Genomic DNA, 23388 nt, shown 5'->3' with positions numbered 1-23388 from the left:
TTTAATAAGATCGACGACAGATGATAGACGGAAAGGGGAAATGGACTTTGTTAAATTGTAAGAAGTAGAAAATATTATCATTCGTCAAATGTAAGATTTTATGATCGAAATGTAAAAATATATCAAAACATATTTAATGTAAACAAAAAAATTACTTTTTTCAATCAACAGACGACAGACAAACGAAAACGGAAGACATACTAACTTAGATAAGTGTTATAGTAAAAAATGATATATGCTATTTAATTTGTTAAAAATGTTGCCCACAAAACAACATTTTTGGTGAAATAAGCAAAAAACAATAAATTGCTTACTATTACCATCGTTAAACTGTATTAGAACACTTGTTGCTCGAAGAAAAAATGGACGAAGATAAGAAGGGAAGAGTAAAGAGATAAGATATAATACATTTACTGTGTTTTAAAAGCACCATCAGACTTCACTCTAAGGCAATCTAAAACTCAACAAGACAAACACATCAAAGCTAAGAGACCTGAAAAAGCTCCTCCAAAGTAAGCACTCGAAATCACACTTAATATTTTAATTTAAAGATGCAGTAGAAGTAATTAATTTAAAATTTTTCATGAATTTATTAGTACCTTTCATGCATATAAATCGAGGTTTTTGAGCTCAAAAAGCTCCCTATTTAAACTTTATTGTTTGGCAATGCAAATCGAGTGGTGCTAATGAAATAAAAAAAGAAGAATTACGAGAAAATGCGATTACATAAAGCAAAACATGCAACAGCTTTTCGGCTAGTTTTGGATGAGTTTTGTTGTTTGCTAGTTAATTTATGCATGGAATTACTTACTTGAAATTCTAATTTATACAGCACTGGGAATTTTCTGCGTTCTTCGCATACTTTTATGTAGTTTTTAAGTTCTATGGGACTGTCTGTAATTGTAGCCACAAGCGAGCCATTCTCATCTGCAAAAAAATAACAACAGTTAGACGTAAATAAAAGCAGCCGCTTAATTGCAGTTTCTGTTGTGCTGCGTATCAGCAGTTTAATCTATTTCACTTAAAGGGAATAAAAGCGCTTGCTGTGTTCTGCACAATGCTGCCCCAACAACATCGGAATATGCTATCTTATAGTTCTTGTAATTATGTATGTAAACTCATCAAGATAGCGGCTTCAATAGGGGCTTAGTTTTCAAAGTTCAAGCTAAAACCACAAGCTCGTAACTAATTATCAGCTAATTACATATAGCGAATAAGTATTTCAGCTGTTTAATGAATGTTTAACTAACTTGTGGAGTTTGTTTATGTTATACACAACATGAAAAACAGGGTCATGAACTTATGAACAACCTCAGGATTTATGTGACGTTATACCTTTTTCATAAGATGAGGGCAATGCCACCACGTCGTCTCGCTTAAGAAAAACGTGGCGAATATTGTACAGAAGATAAAACTTTTTTATTTTTATTCTCTATCACAAATAGTAAAATATTATTTAAGGATGTGTCACTGAACCTTATTTTTATTACATGTTTGATGTTATCTTGTATAATCAGTGAAATTGGGATCGTATTTAGAAGCGTGAATAAATACTTTTGATCTTTATTCATTCAATTTAAACTATAAGTTTCTTTATTCATAACTTTCTAACTTTTTGTATGTAAGGATAAACTACTATAATTCACTGTACGATAACAGTAGGATCTGCAAATAAATAGGTGCTGTTAGTAACTTGTACTATTTAAAAAAAATAACAGTTTATATGACCAAGGAAAATCGAATCAAAATTTGTAATTTGTGCCACCCAAACAAAAACAGATAGAATTATTTATTTGATTTGGAGTTTAAGTGATACTTTATGTAACGGAGTATGGATGATTAAACGCCGAGCGATAGCGAGTCGAAGTGAGTCCATAGTTTTTTTGTTTATACTCCGACGGAGTATAAGTAGTACTGATACCCCGCTCAAACACGCTGTCATAGAAATGATACTTAAACTCCGGTAATAACGTCATATAAGTGTCAATTATATGACGTTTGAAAATATTAGATATTTATTTTATTAGGAGTTTAAGTGATACTTTATGTGACGGAGTATGGACAATTAAACGCCGAGCCATAGCGAGGCGAATTAAGTCCATACGAGTCACATAAAGTCACTTAAACTTCCAATGAAATACAATATTTTATTTTCAAACGATCAATCTTCTTTTGAAATGATTATTTCCTATCTTCTTGCTTCATTAAGGAATTGCCTTGATTTCACTTACCATGGTTACTATGGTTGACAACCACTATGATTTTCACATATTTATACTCCGGCGGAGTATAAATGTCTTATTTATACGCCGGCGGAGTATAAGTAGTACTTATGCGCCGCTCAATCACGGTGTCATAGAAATTACACTTAAACCCCGCTAAGAGCGTCATATAAGTGCCAGTTATATGACGTTTGAAAATAAAAAAACTTTGAGTAAGAGCTTTAGAAATAATAGTTGCTTAATTTCACTGTTTAGTTCTAATGTTTGCATTTTATTTTATATACAGAAAATAAAGTTTTTCAGAAATTTTATAGCCGTTAAGAATCGTAAACCTTTGTTTTCAGTTATCATTCATACGCAACCGTTGTAACTGCAGGTAACTTACTCTTGCATTCATGGTGTTGGAAAAATTATCCCTTCAAATGAAAAATAGTATGCACGCAAACCTTCATTAGTTGAATATATTTCTTGAGTTGTTTTACTAATAAATTGCATTGACTTAATAATTTTTTGTATAGAAAGAAGTTTTGCGGAACTGAAACTTTTCAATAAAGAGAGTTTACGCCGATAGAAACTAATAATAATTAATCGACTTATAAACCACTTGTTCTGCTGCGATGAATTATATAATTCAACCGAAAGGTTAATTCTAGCTACTTTGAACGAAAACAACAACAAAAAAATGATAATTATAAATTGATTCAACGGAACCATAATGAAATTAAGTTAAATTGCGAAAATAAATTAAAATTCAATTTTAAATAAGAAATGAATTTTATAAATGTATACCAAACTGCTGCTGAATTCAGACGTGATCCATAACTTCCGAGGCACATGGAGGGGCAAAAGAGGAAAACAAAACCAAAAAGATAATTTTTAAGATACCAAAAATGATCATTTATTGGTGTCTTAATAGTATATTAAAGAACGAGTTTCATAAGGCAAATATTGAGGCACGAATCCAAGTTTATAGAACGAGCGGCGAAGCCGCGAGTTATATAAAGGATGAGTGCCTCAATGGCCTTATGAACGAGTTATTTATACTATTTTTTCTACCGCACACGTTTTTTACCAAAATTTAATTGAAATTTGCATTTTTTTTAATCTGGGGACTTTTGTCGTGGTTGGTGATGGGTCGGTCTGACACTAACCACGAAATATTTGAGGTTCGAATTTTCACAATAACAATTGTAATTCGAACCAATTCGAGTTTTTGTAATTTAAAATTGGTTAAAATGTCTTGCGAAGAAGTTACGCGTCCGGAAACATGGGAAATTTTAAGTTTAGATTTGCCACTGACATTCACCTGACATTTCTCATCATTGCTACCAATCTTACCGATCTAAATTACACCAGATCTATTAAAGAACGCCTTTCCGCTATTAACGAACTGCTGTGACGTCATTTGCGTGCGTTAATAGCTCTATTAGAAAACCAAAAAACGTGGGCGGTAGAAAAAAATAATTATAGAATTAAATTAAGATTAACGAAGTCTATAATGTATTTGTAGTACCATGTGATTGCACAAAAGTCGTCTAGTAAATCATGAAATTTATTTTTAAAATAATGATGTTGGCACTACAGTTAAATGACACTTTATTTGACAGTTATGCGACCGTAAATGTCAAACTCAACAAGGAACGTGTTGGTACTACCAACATAAATTTTTAACATAATATTTCAAAAGTTATTTAATTAAATATTTAATTTGAGTTAAATAAAGTGCAATTAACTTGTAGTAAAAATTTGGGCCGATTTTGATTATGTGATCGATTAATTGCGTAATGAAGTCCTCTTCTTGTAACTTAACTATTTCTACAAATATTTAACGTTAAGGTGTTTTATGTTTATATACTTAGTCAATAAAATTAATTTATCCATCAAATAAGATTATGTAATTGGTTACTGTGTTAGTAACATGATTTAACAATATAACGCGAACTTTTTTCTATACTCAAAGAAGGATTCAACTGTAGTTGTTGTATGACAACTTCGTTAATAAATAGTGAGAACAGAAGCCGTCTTAAGTCCAAATTTTTGGAAAAAAAATCAAAATTATAAAAGCGCATTTTGCAATTTAATTTTGAATCTGGAAAACCGAATGCTTTGAAATCTTGCAAATGTTTTAAATTTTTGATCAAAATGTATTTGCTCGTCCCACCTAAAAATTGATGACACCTCCCCAAAATTTTGCTGAATAAATCTAAAATGTACAAAATATGATGAATCTGTACTGGTGATTTATCATTCGATTCATATTTTTTGGATTTGCATATACAGGGTGACTCAAAAAAATTAATAAATGCGTAAATTTATTTTATTGATTTAATCAGGAACTACAAAGCTGAATGTTTTGAAACCTTGGAGATGTTTTAAAGTTATTATAAGCATGGTAAATTTTTGTTCAATATGTATGTATTTGCTCATCCCTCTTAAACAATTGATAACGCCACTCCAAAATTTTTCTGAAAAAATATTATCTTAAATGTGCAAGTATGATGAGATTGATGAGTCTATACTTGTGATTTATCACTGCATTAAAACTTTGGGAATACAATACAGTTATTTTTAGTATTACACTGCACCAATTCAAGCTGATATACGTGTTCTTGCAAAAATATTGATGACGTCATCACAATTTTTGTTTGTTTATGTTTCATTGTACGTCAGGAGCGAGGGAAGTTCTGTCGAAACAACTTTCGACCAATTTTTTAAATTTGCTTATACAGAGTGACGTAAACAAATTAATGAATCACTCAATTTATTTTATTTTACAAATCATGAATTGCAAAACTGAATACTTTGAAATCTTGCAGACGTTTTAAAGTTATGGTGAGTATGGTAAATCGTTAATCAAAGTATATCTGTTTATTCCCCCAAAAAATTGATGACGTCATCTCAAAATTATGCCAAATAAATTCTACCCAAAATGTGATGAGTGTTTATTTGTGATTTATTAGTTTTATTACTGCATTAATATTTTTTAGATTTGTTTAAACAAGTGGCTCAAAAATATTAATGAATGAGGCAGTTTATTTTATTGATTAAATCAGGAACGGCTCACTTCATTTTCTCAGAAAATTTTGGGTATACAATACTGTTATTTTTAGTATGACACTACACCAATCCAAGTTGGTATGCGTGTCCTTGCAGAAATGTTAAAGACGTCATCACCAAATTGTGTAAACTCAACTCGAAAATGCTTGATATGTTTCATTGTACTTCACGAGCGAGGGAAGTTCTGTCGAAACAACTTGCGACCAAATTTTTTTAATTTTGTTGAGGAAAATGAGAAAAACTTACATTTTATCAACATTTATTTTTAAATTTTATTTGAATTGTGTGTTAAATTTACTAATATCCTTTCGAACGAAAACTGCTGCAGCAGATATTTCTTGTTAAAATTATTGAAGCAGGATTTTCATAAATTCACATAAAAACAATAGATAAATAGCTAAACCGTAATTAAAAACAAATATAAACGCGGGTACCACGACAAATGTACATTACACGTACACCAAATTTACTAGCTTAAATAAATTTAAATTCCATTAGATCACCAACAATCAGTTTCTGTTTGCAATTTTATATGAACTACACAGCAAACGCGATACCCAATTTCAATATACCTTTACTAATTAAAACTAAACACAATTTCCTATGACCAATTTTCCAGTTCCGAGATGAGCTTTCAAATTATTTCGACAAGGTAACAACAACATCACTTTCATTAAAATAACTTTCAATTAAATTTTAATCAAAAAGCAGCCTTTGATGTTAAAGGTGGGGCTAGAAGGTATTTTATCTGTAAATATATAATATACGGAATAATATTATGAGCTAGGGAAAACATGATACTTAAATTCTTATATTCTAATTGCTATGGTAAGCTGTTTAAATAAGTTATAAGATGGAACACGTAATTATTGTTGTGGCTGCAACTTCTTTTCCCATTACAAAATTAAAATTGTGTAGCTTTGGAAGTTTCTAATTAAAATTCTCCGCAGTGGTTTATTATTCTTGCTGGCGCTGTTGTTTTTAAGAATTAATTCTTTAATAAATTCGGAGTTCATGCAGTTTCTTATTTGTATCTAGTTTGGAATGAGATCTATATGAAAAGTTTCTGGGTGATTAAAACTGCCTTTAATCACAAAAATTAATGTATCTCTGAATACTGTAAAATTCTTTTTAATCTTTTGTGCCTTTGCTAAGGTTTTCATTCTTCCATTTTGGTGTAAATTCTAGTTGGTATTAATTAAACCAGTTTGTATTTAGAAGGTAGTTTCAGCATTTTCACTTTAGTTATTGGTTTTGTTTCTTAGATGTGATTTTTGAACTCATGATGTCATCTGAATCAAACAACATTAGAGTAACAGATACATTTGCAAATATCAAAAATTTTTAATATACTTATGAATGCGCCGTCGAGTATGTAGATCGAACCCACATACACTGAAAAACTAAAAATATTTTTCGGGGAAAAATGATTACTTTAATGTATACCATAACTAACACTGATATCTTCCAACCCCTGTTATTATGTTCTCCACATTATCTCGTTTCGTGACCGAATCCAGCCGAATTTAATGGCCTTTATTTGGTGAAAATGAATGTAAGATTGTATTATGCGTCACGTCATGAAGCTTTCCCTTGACGCCTTCCTACGATAAGATCACGAGTAAAAGAGCTATTGTTCTAATATGGCGTTGATACAATCAGAAATGATTAAGGTTCTATAAGTGATCTTCTCGTTAAATAAAAGCTGGCATTTAAAAGCGCTTTGTTCGATTTTAGGAGCGTCTTTTATTGTGCTGACACTGCAATTTTCCAGGTTTATCTTTTGTACAAAAATTACTCTATCTCGTCGCGGAATTTCATATCCGTACACTGTACCTGAAAGCAAACAGGCATCGAGCCAACACTGCACAGTTCGCAATTTTCTAAAGTAAATAAAAATCACCGGCAAAGTAGCTGTGTTCGATTCGTTAAAGTTAAAATGGATGCACCACCGTGGCCAACGATTTTACAGGCGGTTCATTTCATTTGTAAATCAAATCAAAGTTTCAATTATGTCGGCAAGCGATGTAGTTCGCTTGGATGATCATTAAAGCATCTCTCTAACGACTGTTCGATTTTAGTTGGTATAGTAGATGCAATAACGAAATACGTACTTAGTTATAAAAGTTGTAAATTCGTAATTTTAAACAACTGCAACAACTGTTATAAAAGTAAATGGCAGAAACAGGTATTTGGATCATGGTCTGGACTATTTCTTTTATTTTAAAAAATACAAAAACATAAAAATTATTGATTTATACGGGATTCACGAGGAACAATGCATGTGAAAAATTTTTTGATGCAACTAACATTACTTTTCACAGCTTACTTCGCTACACTTTTTAAAAAATCATAATCTGAATCATCTGAATCTACGATGAATCATTGTCATTTTTTGACAAAACCTACAAATTTGTCACAATTTTGTGCAGTATGTATACCTATTCAGATGAAGAGAAGAAAGATATGATTTTAGTTTCTAGAGAATGTACATTTGAAGAATGGATCCCTTACTGCACGTGTTTGTGCTCAGCGATTCCTCGAAAGAAGAGCGCCTTCTAACACGATTTTTAAAAGATTGGAGAATCAGTATCATTTGAGGGCTCCCGTTAAGTTATCAAAGCAAGGGGTAGTTACCGATGAGGAACACGAACTAGAAGTCATTCAGGAAGAACCCCATATGGGACAATGCGAATTGGCAAGAAAGGTAAGAATTAGCCAATCTTCGATTTGCAGAATTGCCAAGGAAAATAAGTTTTATCCTTATCATATCACCTTGGTCCAGGGGCTTAGGGAGACAAACTACCTTAAAAAACTTAATTTTTGTCTTGTTTGAAAACAAATCATTTTAGATCAAAACTTTTTGGAAAATGTGCTTTTCAGTCATGAGGCATCTTTTAGCAACAATGGGGTTGTAAATAAACATATTTGTCACTACTATGCCCAGAATAGCCTCCGCTGGATTCGCGAAGGATACTTTCAAAGAGTTTATTCTACAAATGCCTGCTGTGGAATACTGAGGGACAAAATTATTGGACCATAATTTTTCGCGAAAGATTAAATGGTCAAGTGTATTTAAATTTTCTGAGAAACATACTACCAATGTTGTTAAACGAAGTAGATTTACGAACAACACAAAACATGTGGCTTAACAGGATAGCGCACCTCCGCATTTCCACAGTGACATGAGACACTATTTAGACGCAGTGTATGTAAGTAAGTGGATAGGTGGGGGTTCAATTAATCCTTGCCCCCACTGAGAGTCCTGATACAACTTCACTAAATTACTTTTTATAAGAAATAGTCAAAAATCGTGTGTACCAAACACCTCCCAACAATAGAGAAGATCTGGAATATCGAATAACTGTAGCTTATAGATCTGTAACCGATGCTTATGAGAACGAAAAGATCTTTCTGGAACCGCATTAACGAATGCGAAAGAAGTGGTGAACAGCATTTTGTACATCTCCTTAATTGATTTGCTTCGTTTTTATGTCCTGTTGGTTATGAAAACATTTTTTCCGTTAATATTTCACTTATTTGGGTCTTTTATGATTTTAATGTCAGAACTGACAAACTTTTAGAATAATTTTAGATGTGCTTGCCACGTTTAGAATTTTAAATATACAGCGTATTATTAAAAGGTACGTACAAAATAAAATCGGCAATTGGTCTCGAAGTATGGGTGTTAAAAGTTAAAAAAAGTTCAGGTAAAAGTGTTCTCCTTTTAGAGATAAAAATTATTAAAATTTATGTCCAAATTCGTTGTACGACTCTGATAAAAACATTATCTCTCGTTTCTATAGCAACATTTAGTCTTGACAAAAGTTTTATTGTTACAGTTGCTAGGATTTATTAAAATAAGTTAATTTTAACTGTTTATCTTTCAGTAGCGTCTGAAAAGGTTGGATAAGGGTTAATTTTCCCCTTATAATTTTGATAACACAAAATAAGTTTTTCAGACTTCTTAGACCTCGCGAAGAACTGTCAATTTTGTTGTACCTTTCAATAACACCCTGTATATAAACTTTACAAAGTATTGTTCGCTGCCTTACAAATTTTTTCAGGCTCATTATTTGTCGTGAATCATATATCATAAGTTACTAAAACAATTTTAGCTCTTGCCTGTTCCACGAGCTTTACATGTTCACTCATACTTCAGGAATTGTTTTCCTGTAATTTTCCCACCAGAAAATTTTAATATGTTAAATTTCATCTCCTTGTATTGATTTCTCGTTCAAAGAAATAAAAAATGTTTTGCTTTAGTAGTTTAACTGAGACATAAAAGCTTGTAAAATGTAAATACAAAGAACGTTGTTTGATAGAATTTCTTTTTATTTTATTACTCTGCGTCCATGAATTCCAACACTTTCCACAACAATGTAAAATATTGCAGTGTAATATTGTAGCAAATTGCGTGTTTCAGCTCTGGAAAACTAGAAAATTTTAAGCAAATTATGTTATAGAACACAAAGTACATTTTCAATTCAAGTTTGAAAATACCGTAACAGTTATGCTACACACATAAATATAAAATGTTTTTAAAAGAACTGTATATCAAGGTAGATGTGAAATTACATGCATTTGGTGCTTCATTGTGATGATTAGAGAGCGGAAAATATGCAACAAAATTTTAGGAAATATGATCATATGATATGCACCAAATTTATGCAAATATGCAGTAACTTTCTTAATATATGCAGAGATATGGAGTTGCATATGCTCCAAAAATTAAAAAAAAAGCTTAATAAGCGAACTAAATTTATTTACAAATTACAAAAACAGGTTTCCCGAACTTACGTTTTATTACAAACAATACATAAATCACATTGCAAAGTGTTTAATTACATCTCACTAACACATAAATCACATTTTTAATCATAATATTCTGATACTAAAAAATAAATATAAACAGAACAAATTAAAAAAGAGTAGTAATCGACTAATGTAATTACTATTTTGGCAACAATTTATTTTTAAATATTTTTCGAAATATTCTAACAAAAAATTTCTCCGGTGATTCTAAAGTATGTATTTGTAAATAGAAACACTGCGTACTTCGTCCACAGATGTAAAAATACTTACCAGTTTAGAGCAGGCGCGACAAAATACAATTCCTTCTTGAAGAATAAGTTCAGGAAAAGGTTTAAACCATAAATTAATTTGAGTTATCTTCGACACCTGTATCGCTTTCAGTGCAAACTCACGATGAAAAATAATAGGATAACGTCCCTTCGACCACCACAAAACATACCATTAATACACTGAAGTAAAGAACAAAAATATTGGGAATGAACGTATTTTTCCAAAAGTAATTAGGGCGCGAATTTATCTGGAAGGATGGCCTAACACTCAGTGGTTTCTCCAAACTACCATCAAACCCAAACCTTTCATAGTTATTTGAAGCTCAGCTTGCAATATGATTCATGAAATTTCGTCTTTCTAGATAAATGCCGATAGAATGGCAATAATTTTTTTTTTTAAATTACCACAAAAATTGATAAAAATGCAAAATATGCACCCATTACGTGAAATATGCAGCAGAAGGCAAATATATGCAAATATGCAATTTTTTTATTGCTGTATTCATTTTTAATTAGCTTGATTCGTTCACATATTAAATATCAAGACTTATATGCAAAAAATTACGGATATGCAAATTTCATAAAATCCGCTCTCTAGTGATGATGGATGATTGCTTGTTGTTGCCTGTCACAAACCTAATTTTCTTATGCGTTTTTACCATGGAGGAAAGATGATAAGATTAAAACTATGAATGCAATGATAAATTAGAAGTATAGACTGATATACTTTATTGAACAATAAAAAAAGCAAAATAAGAATGAGAAACAATACTGCAAACACAACTCAAGCGGCAGCTCTTTATGCAGGTGGCTGCCTGGCTGCAAGTCATAAATTAGTGGGACGCCCGTAAGTGGTCAATTTTGCATTTTGCACAATCTCAAGATCATATGTGTGAACAGTCAGTCGAAGACGAAATAGTATTTTTGTAATAACCAAATTAGAAACAAATAAATTGTATTTTCCGTTTCATTTAGGCCAGAAGGAGTCCTTAACTTCGGGGGACTGATGGTCCAGCATCACAAGGATATCCGTATAAAATCATCTCTGCAAAAGTACGCACATTGTAATAGTAATTTACGGCACATTATCAATGGGAATAGTAGTATTTAAGCAATATGCGTAGTGTTTAAAATGTTGATGTTTATACATCGGAAATATATCACGTACACACATATTCGATTTGAATGAGTTTATCGCCTCAAAACAGATGACTAAAATTATTCATAAGCCTCAATTGAACAAGATATACTGAATGTTATTATCAATCATTCTTACTTTATCATTATTTTATTGTTATAAAGACGAGCGTCTTCTCAACTTTTCGAGAAAATGGGGTTCTTAATTTGATCAGTAATAAATTGGCTGATTCGTTAATTTTTTTGAGGCACCCTGTATAAGCAAGTCTAAAAAATATGAATGCAATGAAAAAAATATGTATACAGCCTGTTATTGAAAGGTACGTACAAAATAAAATCGGCAATTGGTCTCGAAGTATAGGTGCTAAAAGTTAAAAAAAGTTCAGGTAAAAGTGTTCTCCTTTTAGAGATAAAAATGATTAAAGTTTATGTCCAAATTCGTTGTACGCCTCTGATAAAAAGATCATCTTTCGTTTCCGTAGCAACATTTAGTCTTGACAAAAGTTTTATTGTTACAGTTGCTAGGATTTACTAAAATAAATTAATTTTACCTATTTATCGTTCAGTAGCGTCTAAAGAGCTTGGATAAGGGTTAATTTTCCCGTTATAATTTTGATAACTAAAAATAAGTTTTTCCGACTTCTTAGACTTCGCGAAGAACTGTCCATTTTTTTGTACGTACCTTTCAATAACACCCTGTATATATAGACTGATCATATTTTGCACATTTTCGAAAGGATTTATTCGAAAAAATTTTGAGATGACGTAATAATTTTTTGTTGATAAACAGATAGATCCATTTTGATTAAAAAGTTACCATGCTTACAATAATTTCAAAACGTCTGCAAGGTTTCAAAGTATTCAGTTTTACAATTCTTGATTTAATCAATAAAATAAATTGGCACTCAGTCATTAACTTTTTGAGACATCCCCGTATAAGCAAATCTAAAAAATATTAATGCAATGGTAAATAACAACTATTAACACATCATACTTTGTACATTTAAGATAGGATTTATTCAACAAAATTTTGAGCTGACGTCATCAATTTTTTTGAATAAGTAAATATAGTTTGATTAAAAATTTATCATGCTTACCATAACTTTAAAACATCTACAAGATTTCAAAGCATTCGGTTTTGCAGTTTCAAAACTAAATTGCAAAAAGTTGTTGTATAATTTTGATTTTTTTCTAAAAATCGGAACGTTTCGGAAAAAACTCAATACGGAGTCATAAACTGCATGTATGAATGTCATCACATTATTGATGGGGGTGATTAGACAAATTTTGGTTTGCGTTTTACAATCTACATGATATTCCTAAAATAAGTACAAAACTTAACAGCAATCGGCCCAGTACTTTCGGAGATTATCTAATAAAAATCCGGGACTGCAGACCGATAGAAATACAGACGAACAGACGGACAGACAGATGGAAACGGGTGGTCTATTTCTCCGTAATGTACCTGTCATGAAAGGTCGAGAAAACGTAAAAGTAGAGAGTCGGTCGACGGACTCGATTATAATACTTCCTTCGCTTACGCTTGGGAAGTAAAAATATACAGGGTGTTATATTTGAAAAAATACAACTATGTTTCTTAACGAAGCATACTGTATTTTTAAAATTATTTCAAATTGTACTCCTAAAATTGCTTCTGTCCAGACTGCGTCAACTTTTTTTCTGTTTTGTATACATCTATTCAAAACGTGTCATAAGTTTCGGTTACAGCAATGATGTCAGCTTTAGACTATGTTTATTTTTACAATAGAATTTGGTGAAATTTTTTAAAAATATTAGACTAGTTTTACACCAAACGAAAAACAGAAAAAATCAGTGAATGAGTGAGTGAGTGAACAGAAATAAAAAGTATGCATAACCATTTACACATTTTCATATAGATTATATATAAAATACTATTCTAACTGTTTTCTAAAGAAAAAAAATCCAAAAACCAGCTTTGTCTGTAATACTTACAAAAGTCTCTCTAGCTCTACTCTTTTTTATTAAAACAAATGCACTTCGCTACGTTCTAATATATACTAAACGATTTGCAAGAAAATTCAATTTTCAAATAAGTGGTATTAAAGTTTCAATTATACGTGCAGCGATGCAGATTCGTTTCAACGGTCATTAGTAAATTCATTCCAAAAATTGCTCGTTAGGTAAATCACGTTCGAACTGCTATTCTGAAACTTTCAGTCCTGTTATTTCAGCTTTTATGTTAATTGGTCAATTACCGTAGTGTTCTAGGGCGGACATGTAATTAGTGTAAAGTTGGGAGATGGAATAATTATTATTGAGCGGTTAGTCCAGAACGGTAATATTGCTGCATGTTCCAGGTTACTGTGGCATAAATCATCGCTAGTGTAGCCAGAAGGTATGTGCGCTTTGGAGGCATAATCAGAAACTAATTAAGTAGTAATCATCACTGCCATCAAACCAGGTAGCTTATGTGTACACTGTGTACAGCAAAAGTTCTAGTGGTTGTTGGAGTTACTAAAAATCGATAGACTCGGTTCCTGTAAATTTTTTTTTTATACAGTTCTAGTGGTTTTTTTACAAAGTATAAACAGAAAATATGTCTAAATTAGAGTTTTCTTATCCTTAATAAACAATACTTTACAAATACATAATAAAAAAATAAGAATGTTTTAGTCTACATTTCTGTTGTTTTCTGGTTTTACTATAACAATGTTATCATTACTTCCACTGAACCGACTGCTCGTAAGTTCATCACCTCCACAAAATTTACGTCATCTTAAAATAATCACACTGATGTTAACTGTGTTTAAGAACATATTTTTATTTTTTAAATTATTAATTAGACAGAATATTAAAAAAATGCATACACTGACATATTTAATCAATTATCTCATAAACAGTCAGAAATTAAAAAAACTAATACCATTCAAATTAACGACGAATAATGTTACCGGTAATTTGTTGAGTATCAAGACTGTTTGATTCACAGTTTCGCTTTTACTTTCATGTCAACGAAAAAACTATAAAACAATACGCAAAGATCACGCTTTGATGAAATTCTAATAAAAAACTTGCAGGCTCGAATGCTTAGAATTTAACCCGTGTAACCAATCCATAAAACTGAAAAGTGCGAAACACTACATTGCAATGAATAAAGCGAGAAAGTTCTAAAATTAATATTATGAAACAATAAAGGCAATGGAAAAAAAAAACAAATAAAAGAAGATAATAATGGCTGGCGCCCAAATTCCCACAACGTTAGCACGCTGTAAAATAAAACAAGATTATAACTAGAACTGACCCCATAATGGGGTTATTATGCCGTCTCCTATAAAGCGAAATGCACAAGAATGTAGGTCTCGTTTTAACAGTTATGGGACGCGTGATCTGTATAATCCAGGGGTTTTTTGTAGTGAAACGAATTTATAGCGTCCAGTTTGTGGTTTTAATGGGTTTGATTTCTGGAGGTATAAACCCAGTGTGTGCTTCGCATACTAACGTCACTGAAAAAAAGTGGTCATTAGTATACGCTTTTGTAGCAATTAGCAATTAAAACTTTAAATAAAATATATCATTCAACTAGCTACGAGCATAATTTCAATGTGGACATGAATGCTCGAGAAAATAAAAGAAAAACTTGTAGTTGTTATTTAATGCTCGAATTCGACGCTGCAACGTGACACAAAGCGAACAGTAAAAGAGAAATCGAAGTTGGATTCTAGGGGCAACGGACATTTTTTATGATATGTAGCTTTACAAGGATTTAGAGCTTTCGAACGATAATTATAGGACAATAGCTTATCAACGTTGCTAGATATAACACTACATTTTTTTTTAATTATTAAATTACAAGAAGGTTTTTCACGAAAATACTTGCAGTAACCACCTCATGAATTTGTACTGTAAATTTACAGATTGTAATTTCTAAGATATCATAAAATAACATTTTTCCTATTAAACTGATAATTAGCATTTAGCAGATATTAGCACTTCGCGAAAGTAATGGAATCAAAGGTAAACAAAAATTAAAAAGCTCTCTTATATATTTTTGTAAAAATGTACATATTTGTGCTTCCGCTACGCTTGGATTAATGTACATTTCATGGATTTTCTTCGCCTGCTTTTAAGGGTGACTTTAAAGCAATCCTCATTAATCTTTCCTACGCTACGCATTTCATATCAAAGGTTTTTTCGTTTCAAGTTGTTTATTTTAACTGAATATTTTAATGTTGCATCTCCTATTCTATTTATGCGTTTACATTAATTCAAGACACTGCAGCACAACAGCCGTAATACAGGAACTTTCATTAATATTTCAAAGTTCATATAAACTTTACGCGTAGGAAGCAGGCTTCCGACGCTGAAAATTTTAATTTATTTATTTCATCGCAGCAAGTGCATTCTTTTCTCTTTTAAAGTATTCAAAATAAATGTCTTAGCTGGGATATAGACACTGCACACAACGCAGCGAATTTATCTATGTGAAACTTCAATATCCAGACGTTGTAAATGTTTCTATAGTGCATGTCAGTAGATGTGATACCCAGAGAGTAGAGGTATTGATTTTCAGACATAGATGGGTTACCTCAAATGGAAATAAATTGATGGATAATGCACCTGACTATGATATTGCTGTGATTTTTGTAACAAAAATAAAAATTAATGAAATTATTCTTATGTTCGTAGATATACACTTTTTGTGTTTTTTGTTGTGTCATATTATGATTTCATTGTTAAAATTAGTTTGAAATAAAGTTTGCTGTTACACGTCTAGAACAAAGAAAATACATGTAAATTTAAATTTAAAATGCGTCGCTGATAACAAGAAGAGATGAATACTCGACTCAATTTACATAGAAACTGTTGGTAAATATTGGTCCGTTTTAATGTGAAATTTAGAACCAGTAAATTAAATTTGTTTCACGCGGTGGATCAGATGGTAACATGTCATTATTTTTAAAATATGTATTTGTGTTGACAAATTAATATATTAAATTTCGTATGTTAAAATAAACACAAAAGGCTTTTGTAGAAATTGAAAGCCTGTTTTTACTACCATGTGTTGGAAAAAAGTCTTCTAGGAAGCTTTGAAATCTAATGTAAAAAAAAATTATTGTGGTAACAGTACCGCCTTCTTTGTTCAGGTTGACAGCTACGGTCAAATAACTGTCAAATAAAATATTAAATAACTGCAATGCCAACATCATTATTGTAAAAATAAATTTCATGGCCTACTAGAGGACTTTTTTTCGATCATATAGTTAGTTATAGTAGGTATAAGTGGAAAAATATTACTTAATTGTCTTTTTTTTCGTTGAATAAAGTGGTTATTCTAACCACTTTAAAATTTTGTTTAAATATCGAGTTATCTATCTATAATTTATTATCGGCACATAAGGAACAAAAATTTCAGAATAATATGAATAATGTTCTAGACAGGAATCATTATTCCAATATCTGTGAAAAGACTAGTGTCGAAGTAAAAAAGGCTTCGCACAAGTCGCAATGTCACCTACCAGTTGTTAAAAAGAAAAAATACGTTGAATACGACTTTATTTCAAAATCAGCATCATCTGGACGCGACAAAGGCGAAAATCCATGGACATAATAACGACACATGAAGCGCCGACGACGAGATAATTAGGACTTCGCAGGATGAAAATGTAGGTTTCTGCTGTTCATCTCATAAAAAAGGAGCCTGGCTCTACGTCGGAAAAGTTAATAAAAATATTACAAATGATATTGTCAAGGAATATATCGTCAGTAAGTTATCAACAGATAGCTCATTCTTGAAAATCTCCTAACTAAAAGATCTTTCCCATCTTTCAAAGTGAGAGTTAGCTTTAATTATATAAATCAGCTGGTGGAGAATACGTTCTGGCCAAAAAGCGTCTGTGTCAGATGATTTAATTTTCCTAAACAGAATAGTATTTAGAACAAATATCACTAAATTTGGGCCATCTCCTCCGAGTAATTAAAATATCAAACGTGAATGGCCGTTATATCTAATACTGCTGGTGCTATAAATACAAATTTGCAGTTATTTTCTATGCATAACTCTGCTGATTATAACACTGTAAATGCATTTCTCTAAATATTCAAAATCTAGGTAAAACAGTAATACTTTTGAAGCTATCATGGCATGCTAATATTAATTTTGTAATTATTAAAACTGTACAACTGCAGTATTAATATCATTATCATTATTACTACGGTATATTTATTAACGGTTTATCTGTTAAAAATATGCTTTAGCAAATTTGTTTTACAATTGTTTTAAAAATGTTTAAGTTAAATAATTATAAAAGATGCTGTTACGAGTATAGATTTGAACTTACATTTTAGTCCTGGTGCGTTACATTCCTTTGCAAGGACCTAATCAAATCCTATAGATTAACATCTACTATTAACTTCCGCCACTTACATCAAAAAATTGGTCTAAGTTTAGTTAGACAGAACTTCCTTCGCCGCTGAAGTATAGTATAATTTAAATAAAAAATTGGTCGAAAGTTATTTCGCCAGAACTTGCCTCACTTCAGAAGTGCAGTCCAACAAATACTGCTTCTCTAAAAAATTATAGAACTTGATTTTGCCGAATTTTATTTTTTCGTGGTAATCACTATGGAGTAAAAACAATATAGAAGGTACTAATCTCAGTGTAACAGAAAAAAAGAAGGTTTCACCTTCTTAAAACTAGTCGAAAAATGAAAAGATTTGCATTTGGGAATATTATTTTTTTATGACAACCATTATAAGTTAAAATAAAGATATGTAGTAATGTTCAAGTAAGAGTAAAGAAACGTGCTACGCGATTTTTTTTATTCACCCTGTATAAGCAAATCCAAAAACTATGAATTCAAGTATAGATATTTTGGACATTTTATATAGGATTTATTTGCCGAAATTTGAGCTGAGGTCATCAATTTTTTGCAGGGGATAAACAAATATATTTTAATTAAAAATTTATCATGCTTATCATAACTTTAAAACATTTGCAAGATCTCAAAGCATTCGGTTTTGCAGATTCAAAATTAAATTGCAAAATGTTTTTATAAAATTTTGATTTTTATCAAAAAATCTAGACATCTAGGGTAAAACTCAGGTACCTTATTCTGTAAAATTTAAATAAGATTTACTATTCTAAATTTTAGACACGACGTCGTCCCGTTGTTGGTGGAGATGATTAGCCAAATGTTGCTTAACATGTTACCGTCTACACGATATTCCTAACAACAATCGGTCTGGTAGCTTTGGAGATTATCTGTCTAATTAAAATCAACACAAACAACAGAACAGACAAACAGACGGAAAGAGGGTACATATTTTTTCGTTCTCAAGGGATCATGAAACGTTGAGAAAACATAAAAAAGCCAGTTGCCAAAGTGCTGCGAAAAATACATCAGCAATAAAACTTATATCAAAACCTATAATTTAATAAAAAGTCACGAAAATAAAAACAACCTTAATACAATAACTTGAATCCAATTCCCATCAATTTAATGAACATTTTATTCGAAAAGCTGGCAATAAATCACCTGCACTAAGTTGTAACCTAACCTGACCTGACCTAACCCTATCGTTAATTTGAGTAAAACATCTAAGCAAAATCAACAAAATAACTATTTTATCTAATCTTTTTTAGATTTCATTATGGTATTAGACTGTGTGTATAGTGTAGACTATAAAGTGTTTTTACTGTACCTACTGTACAGTAGGTATAGTAAAAACACCAAAATAAAATAAATGTTCTTACCCATTCTCCAATCTCAAACAATATTCTACGAAATGTGCGTAACATTACCCACAGAACACCTCAGGATCAATCAGGACCTATATTATTTCTTATATTTGTTAAAAATGTATCATTCCACAGATTAAAATATTGCAGATACTATTTTATATGCTAACGATCCAACGACGAGAGTCTGGCTTGATTCACTTGTTTCTGACAATTAGAGAGCGGAAAATATGCAGCAAAATTTTGAGAAATATGATCATATGATATGCACCAAATTTATGCAAATATGCAGTAACTTTCTTAATATATGCAGAGATATGCAGTTGCATATGCTCCAAAAATAAAAAAAAAGCTTAATAATCGAACTAAATTTATTTATAAAATTCAAAAACAGGTTTCCCGTGCTTACGTTTTATTACAAAAAATACATAAATCACATTGCAAAGTGTTTAATTACATCTCACTAACACCTAAATCACGTTTTTAAAGATAATATTCTTATATTAAAAAATAAATATAAACAGATCAAATTAAAAATAGTAGTAATCCACTATTTAATTACTATTTTGGTAACAATTTATTTTTAGATATTTTTCGAAATATTTTAACAAAAAGTTTTTCTGGTAGTTCTAAAGTAAATGTATTTGTAAAGAAAAACTGCGTACTACGTCCACAGATGTAAAAATACTTACCGGTTTAGGGCAGACGCGACAAAACACAGTTCGTTCTTGAAGAATAAGGTCAGGAAACGGTTTAATTTTAGTTATATTTTTAATAAATTAATTTGAGTTATCTTCGACATATTGATACACCTGTATCCCTTTAAATGCTTTCAATACAAACTCACGATGAAAAATGATAGTATAACGTCCCTTCGACCACCACTAAATGTACCATTGATACACTTAACTAACGAACAAAAATATTGGGAGTGAACGGTATTTCCAAAAGTAATTAGGGCGCGAATTTACCTGGAAGGATGGGTTAACACTCAGTGGTGTCCCCAAACTACCATAAAACCCAAACCTTTTCTAGTTATTTGAAGCTCAGGACAATATTTGCAATATGATTAATAAAATTTGAATGACAATAATTTGTTTTTTTTAAATTAGCACAAAAATTGATAAAAATGCAAAATATGCACCCGTTTCGTGAAATATGCAGCAGAAGGCAAATATATGCAAATATGCAATTTTTTTATAGCTGTATTAATTTTTAATTAGCATGATTCGTTCACATATTAAATATCAAGACTTATATGCAAAAAATAACGGATATGCAAATTTCATAAAATCCGCTCTCTACTGACAATTAATCATTTTAAAATTAGCTGAAAACTAGTTCACTGCTAAAGTACGAGTATGAATAGGAAAAAAAATTGTTGATATGTTGATTACTCCATACTGCAATTTTATTTTTGACACAGTTATTTGCACTAGTTACCTAGAAAGATAAATCGACCATCAGTTAACTTGAGTAAAACACGATTACTATACTGGCAAAGAATATATTTTACTACGTAATAATTATTATCCAATTCGGTATATCCTAGATATTTAAAATTAATTTAATATAGTGTGTTAACTCGTATACTTGAGACTACTTAAAGCACTGATGTTGATTGTAAGACTACATTTTGTTAAACTGCGAATCCTTACTCTAGCAAGTTTATATATTTTCAAATGTTTTCAATATACATATTGTTAAACATAGTAAAATATTCTGAACTTAATGTGTGATCTTGACTGGTGCATTAACATTTCCTACATGGTGACATTTGTCGTCGAAAATCAACTACTTTAGTCCCTCCATGAAGATTAAAAGTACCGTACTAGTTAATAAATCATTTTTTTTTGAAAGGTGTGTTTTTTTGGAATAGTCGACGGACAATTTGATGTAATGAAAGTCTCATCTACCCCGACACTTCACAGTAGGCTTTACGCTGAAATATTTCATATCCCCAGTGAAAGACAATTACGTTTTTGACGCGCGTTAATATACACATTTAACTGTTAGTATTCTACTGAAAAATTCATTGACATAACTCACAGCCTTAAAATAACGGAGGATATTTCACTCACCCCCACCCACATTTTTATCAAATCGGGACCCGGTTTATCAACTGCACCCTTTCGGTGGAAGTGCAAAAGCAAATATTTTTTTAAGACAAGGATAAAAGTTGTAAAGGGTTCTTCTGTTCGGAAAGAACAATCCATCTTAAGAAAGCATACAAATGAAGGCGTTACCGTTTCTTAAATTCGTGAAAATGCTACAGATAGATAAAACGATAAATAACAAGCTTTAGGCTTTTAGTGTAAGTAATTTGAAAAACTATTCTTGCGTTTGACCTTAGGTTGAACGTCAGTGTTTTACATTTAACGATCCGCAATTACAAGAGAAGCGAAAGTTTCTGTTATTACTTTATTTAGTGATAATTTACAAACATTTCAAAAGCTAGACTAACGTTTTATAACACCCGTTGCACGTTTCTTTTGTACTGACATAAATGTAATGGAACATCCCTTATAATTTCCTGGCGGTAATATCAACGTCAAATACATTTACCAGGTCCTGACTGTTCCAATCTAATTTAACCCGTCTTGATTGTAGCGTGGTGAGTATCTTGTTTTACATCAAAATTAATAACGAAGTATAATAAGGTTTCAGCAAATTATCACTGTATCATAATGAAGAAGTTGGAAACTACGATTTATGGCTGGTTAACTTTCAATTCCTTGGATAATATCCCGTTGATCCCAGAACTCACCACTGCGAGCTATAAAAGATTCATCGAATTGAAACTTTATAAATAATTCATAAAGACAGGATAAGTCTAGAAATTTTTCATTTCAATCACATATCCAAATTTATAGTCTGACTATTCTGTCGGAGAAGGTCATTTTAAAAGATAAACAATATTTTGTGAGAAGTTTTACGAAAATAACGGCGAAATCGATAAGTTGTGTCAAATTCAAGGGCTTTGCAGCATTTATTAAAGCTGACTTTGGCGGAGAGGAAAGAAACCGATTTTGCATAATATACCTTTTAAGATGCAGAAAGTTTCATTGCTGCGGAAAGGATTGAATTCACACTTTAGAAGTTTTACAACATTGTTTATTTTTATGCATACTTACGTTCGGTCTTGTGAAATTTAAACATGGGAAATTGGAAGTGATGTGTTCAGATGTTCGCAATTATTATGTACAGCATGTGACTATTAAGCTGTTATAATTTAAAAACAATAAAACAAATAGGCCGAAATTTGTTTCGACATAACTTTCCTCGCTTCTGAAGTACAATGAAACATATCCAGCATTTTCGAATAGGCGCACCCTCAGAGGCGTTTGTCATCGTTTTTCTGTCATAGTGAACTTTTCTACCTGCGATGGGTACCTGTACCTGTTTAAATTAGTGCTTAATACTGACCAGTTCACTTAAGTGTACGTTTCCGTTATTGTGCGCGATTTAAAAAAATTGGTCTAAAGAGTTTAGACAGTAGTTCCCTCGCTGTCGGAAACGTGACGACTGCATGCCTATTGTTTTTTCTTTCGCAGTAGATTTCAAAGAATTCGGTTTTGTAGTTCCTGAGTGAATCAATAAAATAAATTTACGCATACATTAATTTTTTTGAGACACCCTGTATATGGAAATCCAAAAAATATGAATGGAGTGATAAATCACAAATACAGACTCATCATATTTTGTACAGTTTAGATAGGATTTATTCGGCAAATTTTCGAGTCATCAATTTTTTGGAGGGGATAAGCAAATATATTTTGACTAAACATTTATTATGCTTTTTATAACCTTAAAACATCTGCAAGATTTCAAAGCATTCGGTTTTGTAGTTCCTGATTAACTCAATAAAATAAATTCACGTATTCATTAATTTTTTGTCATCCTGTATATGCAAATCCAAAAAATATAAATGGAGTGATAAATCACAAGTACAGACTCATCATATTTTGTACAGTTTAGATAGGATTTATTCGGCAAATTTTCGAGCTCACGTCATCAATTTTTTGGAGGGGATAAGCAAATATATGTTGACTAAACATTTATTATGCTTTTTATAACTTTAAAATATCTGCAAGACTTCAAGGCATTCGGTTTTGTAGTTCCTGATAAACTCAATAAAATAAATTCACGCATTCATTAATTTTTTTGA

The 23388-nt window shown here is 31.1% G+C and overlaps 1 protein-coding gene across 2 annotated transcripts in view; it reads right to left on the bottom strand.

Moving 5' to 3' along the window:
• Ptp36e (Protein tyrosine phosphatase 36E) overlaps window positions 1-23388 on the bottom strand; it is a 172625-nt gene that overhangs the window by 86228 nt on the left and 63009 nt on the right. For both annotated transcript variants that reach the window (XM_064076881.1, XM_064076882.1), the window contains exon 3: window positions 812-927. In XM_064076881.1, coding sequence (XP_063932951.1) covers window positions 812-927 — 116 coding nt within the window. The remainder of the gene's footprint in view (window positions 1-811; window positions 928-23388) is intronic.

The sequence above is a fragment of the Zophobas morio genome, unplaced genomic scaffold (genome assembly GCF_036711695.1).
Source record: "Zophobas morio isolate AGI-343-1 ecotype UQ-CSIRO unplaced genomic scaffold, CSIRO_AGI_Zmor_V1 ptg000108l, whole genome shotgun sequence".
In the NCBI taxonomy this organism is placed as follows: Eukaryota; Metazoa; Arthropoda; class Insecta; order Coleoptera; family Tenebrionidae; genus Zophobas; species Zophobas morio.
The sequence above is the reverse complement of the archived record's forward strand: the minus strand, read 5'-3'. Positions and strand labels throughout refer to the sequence as shown.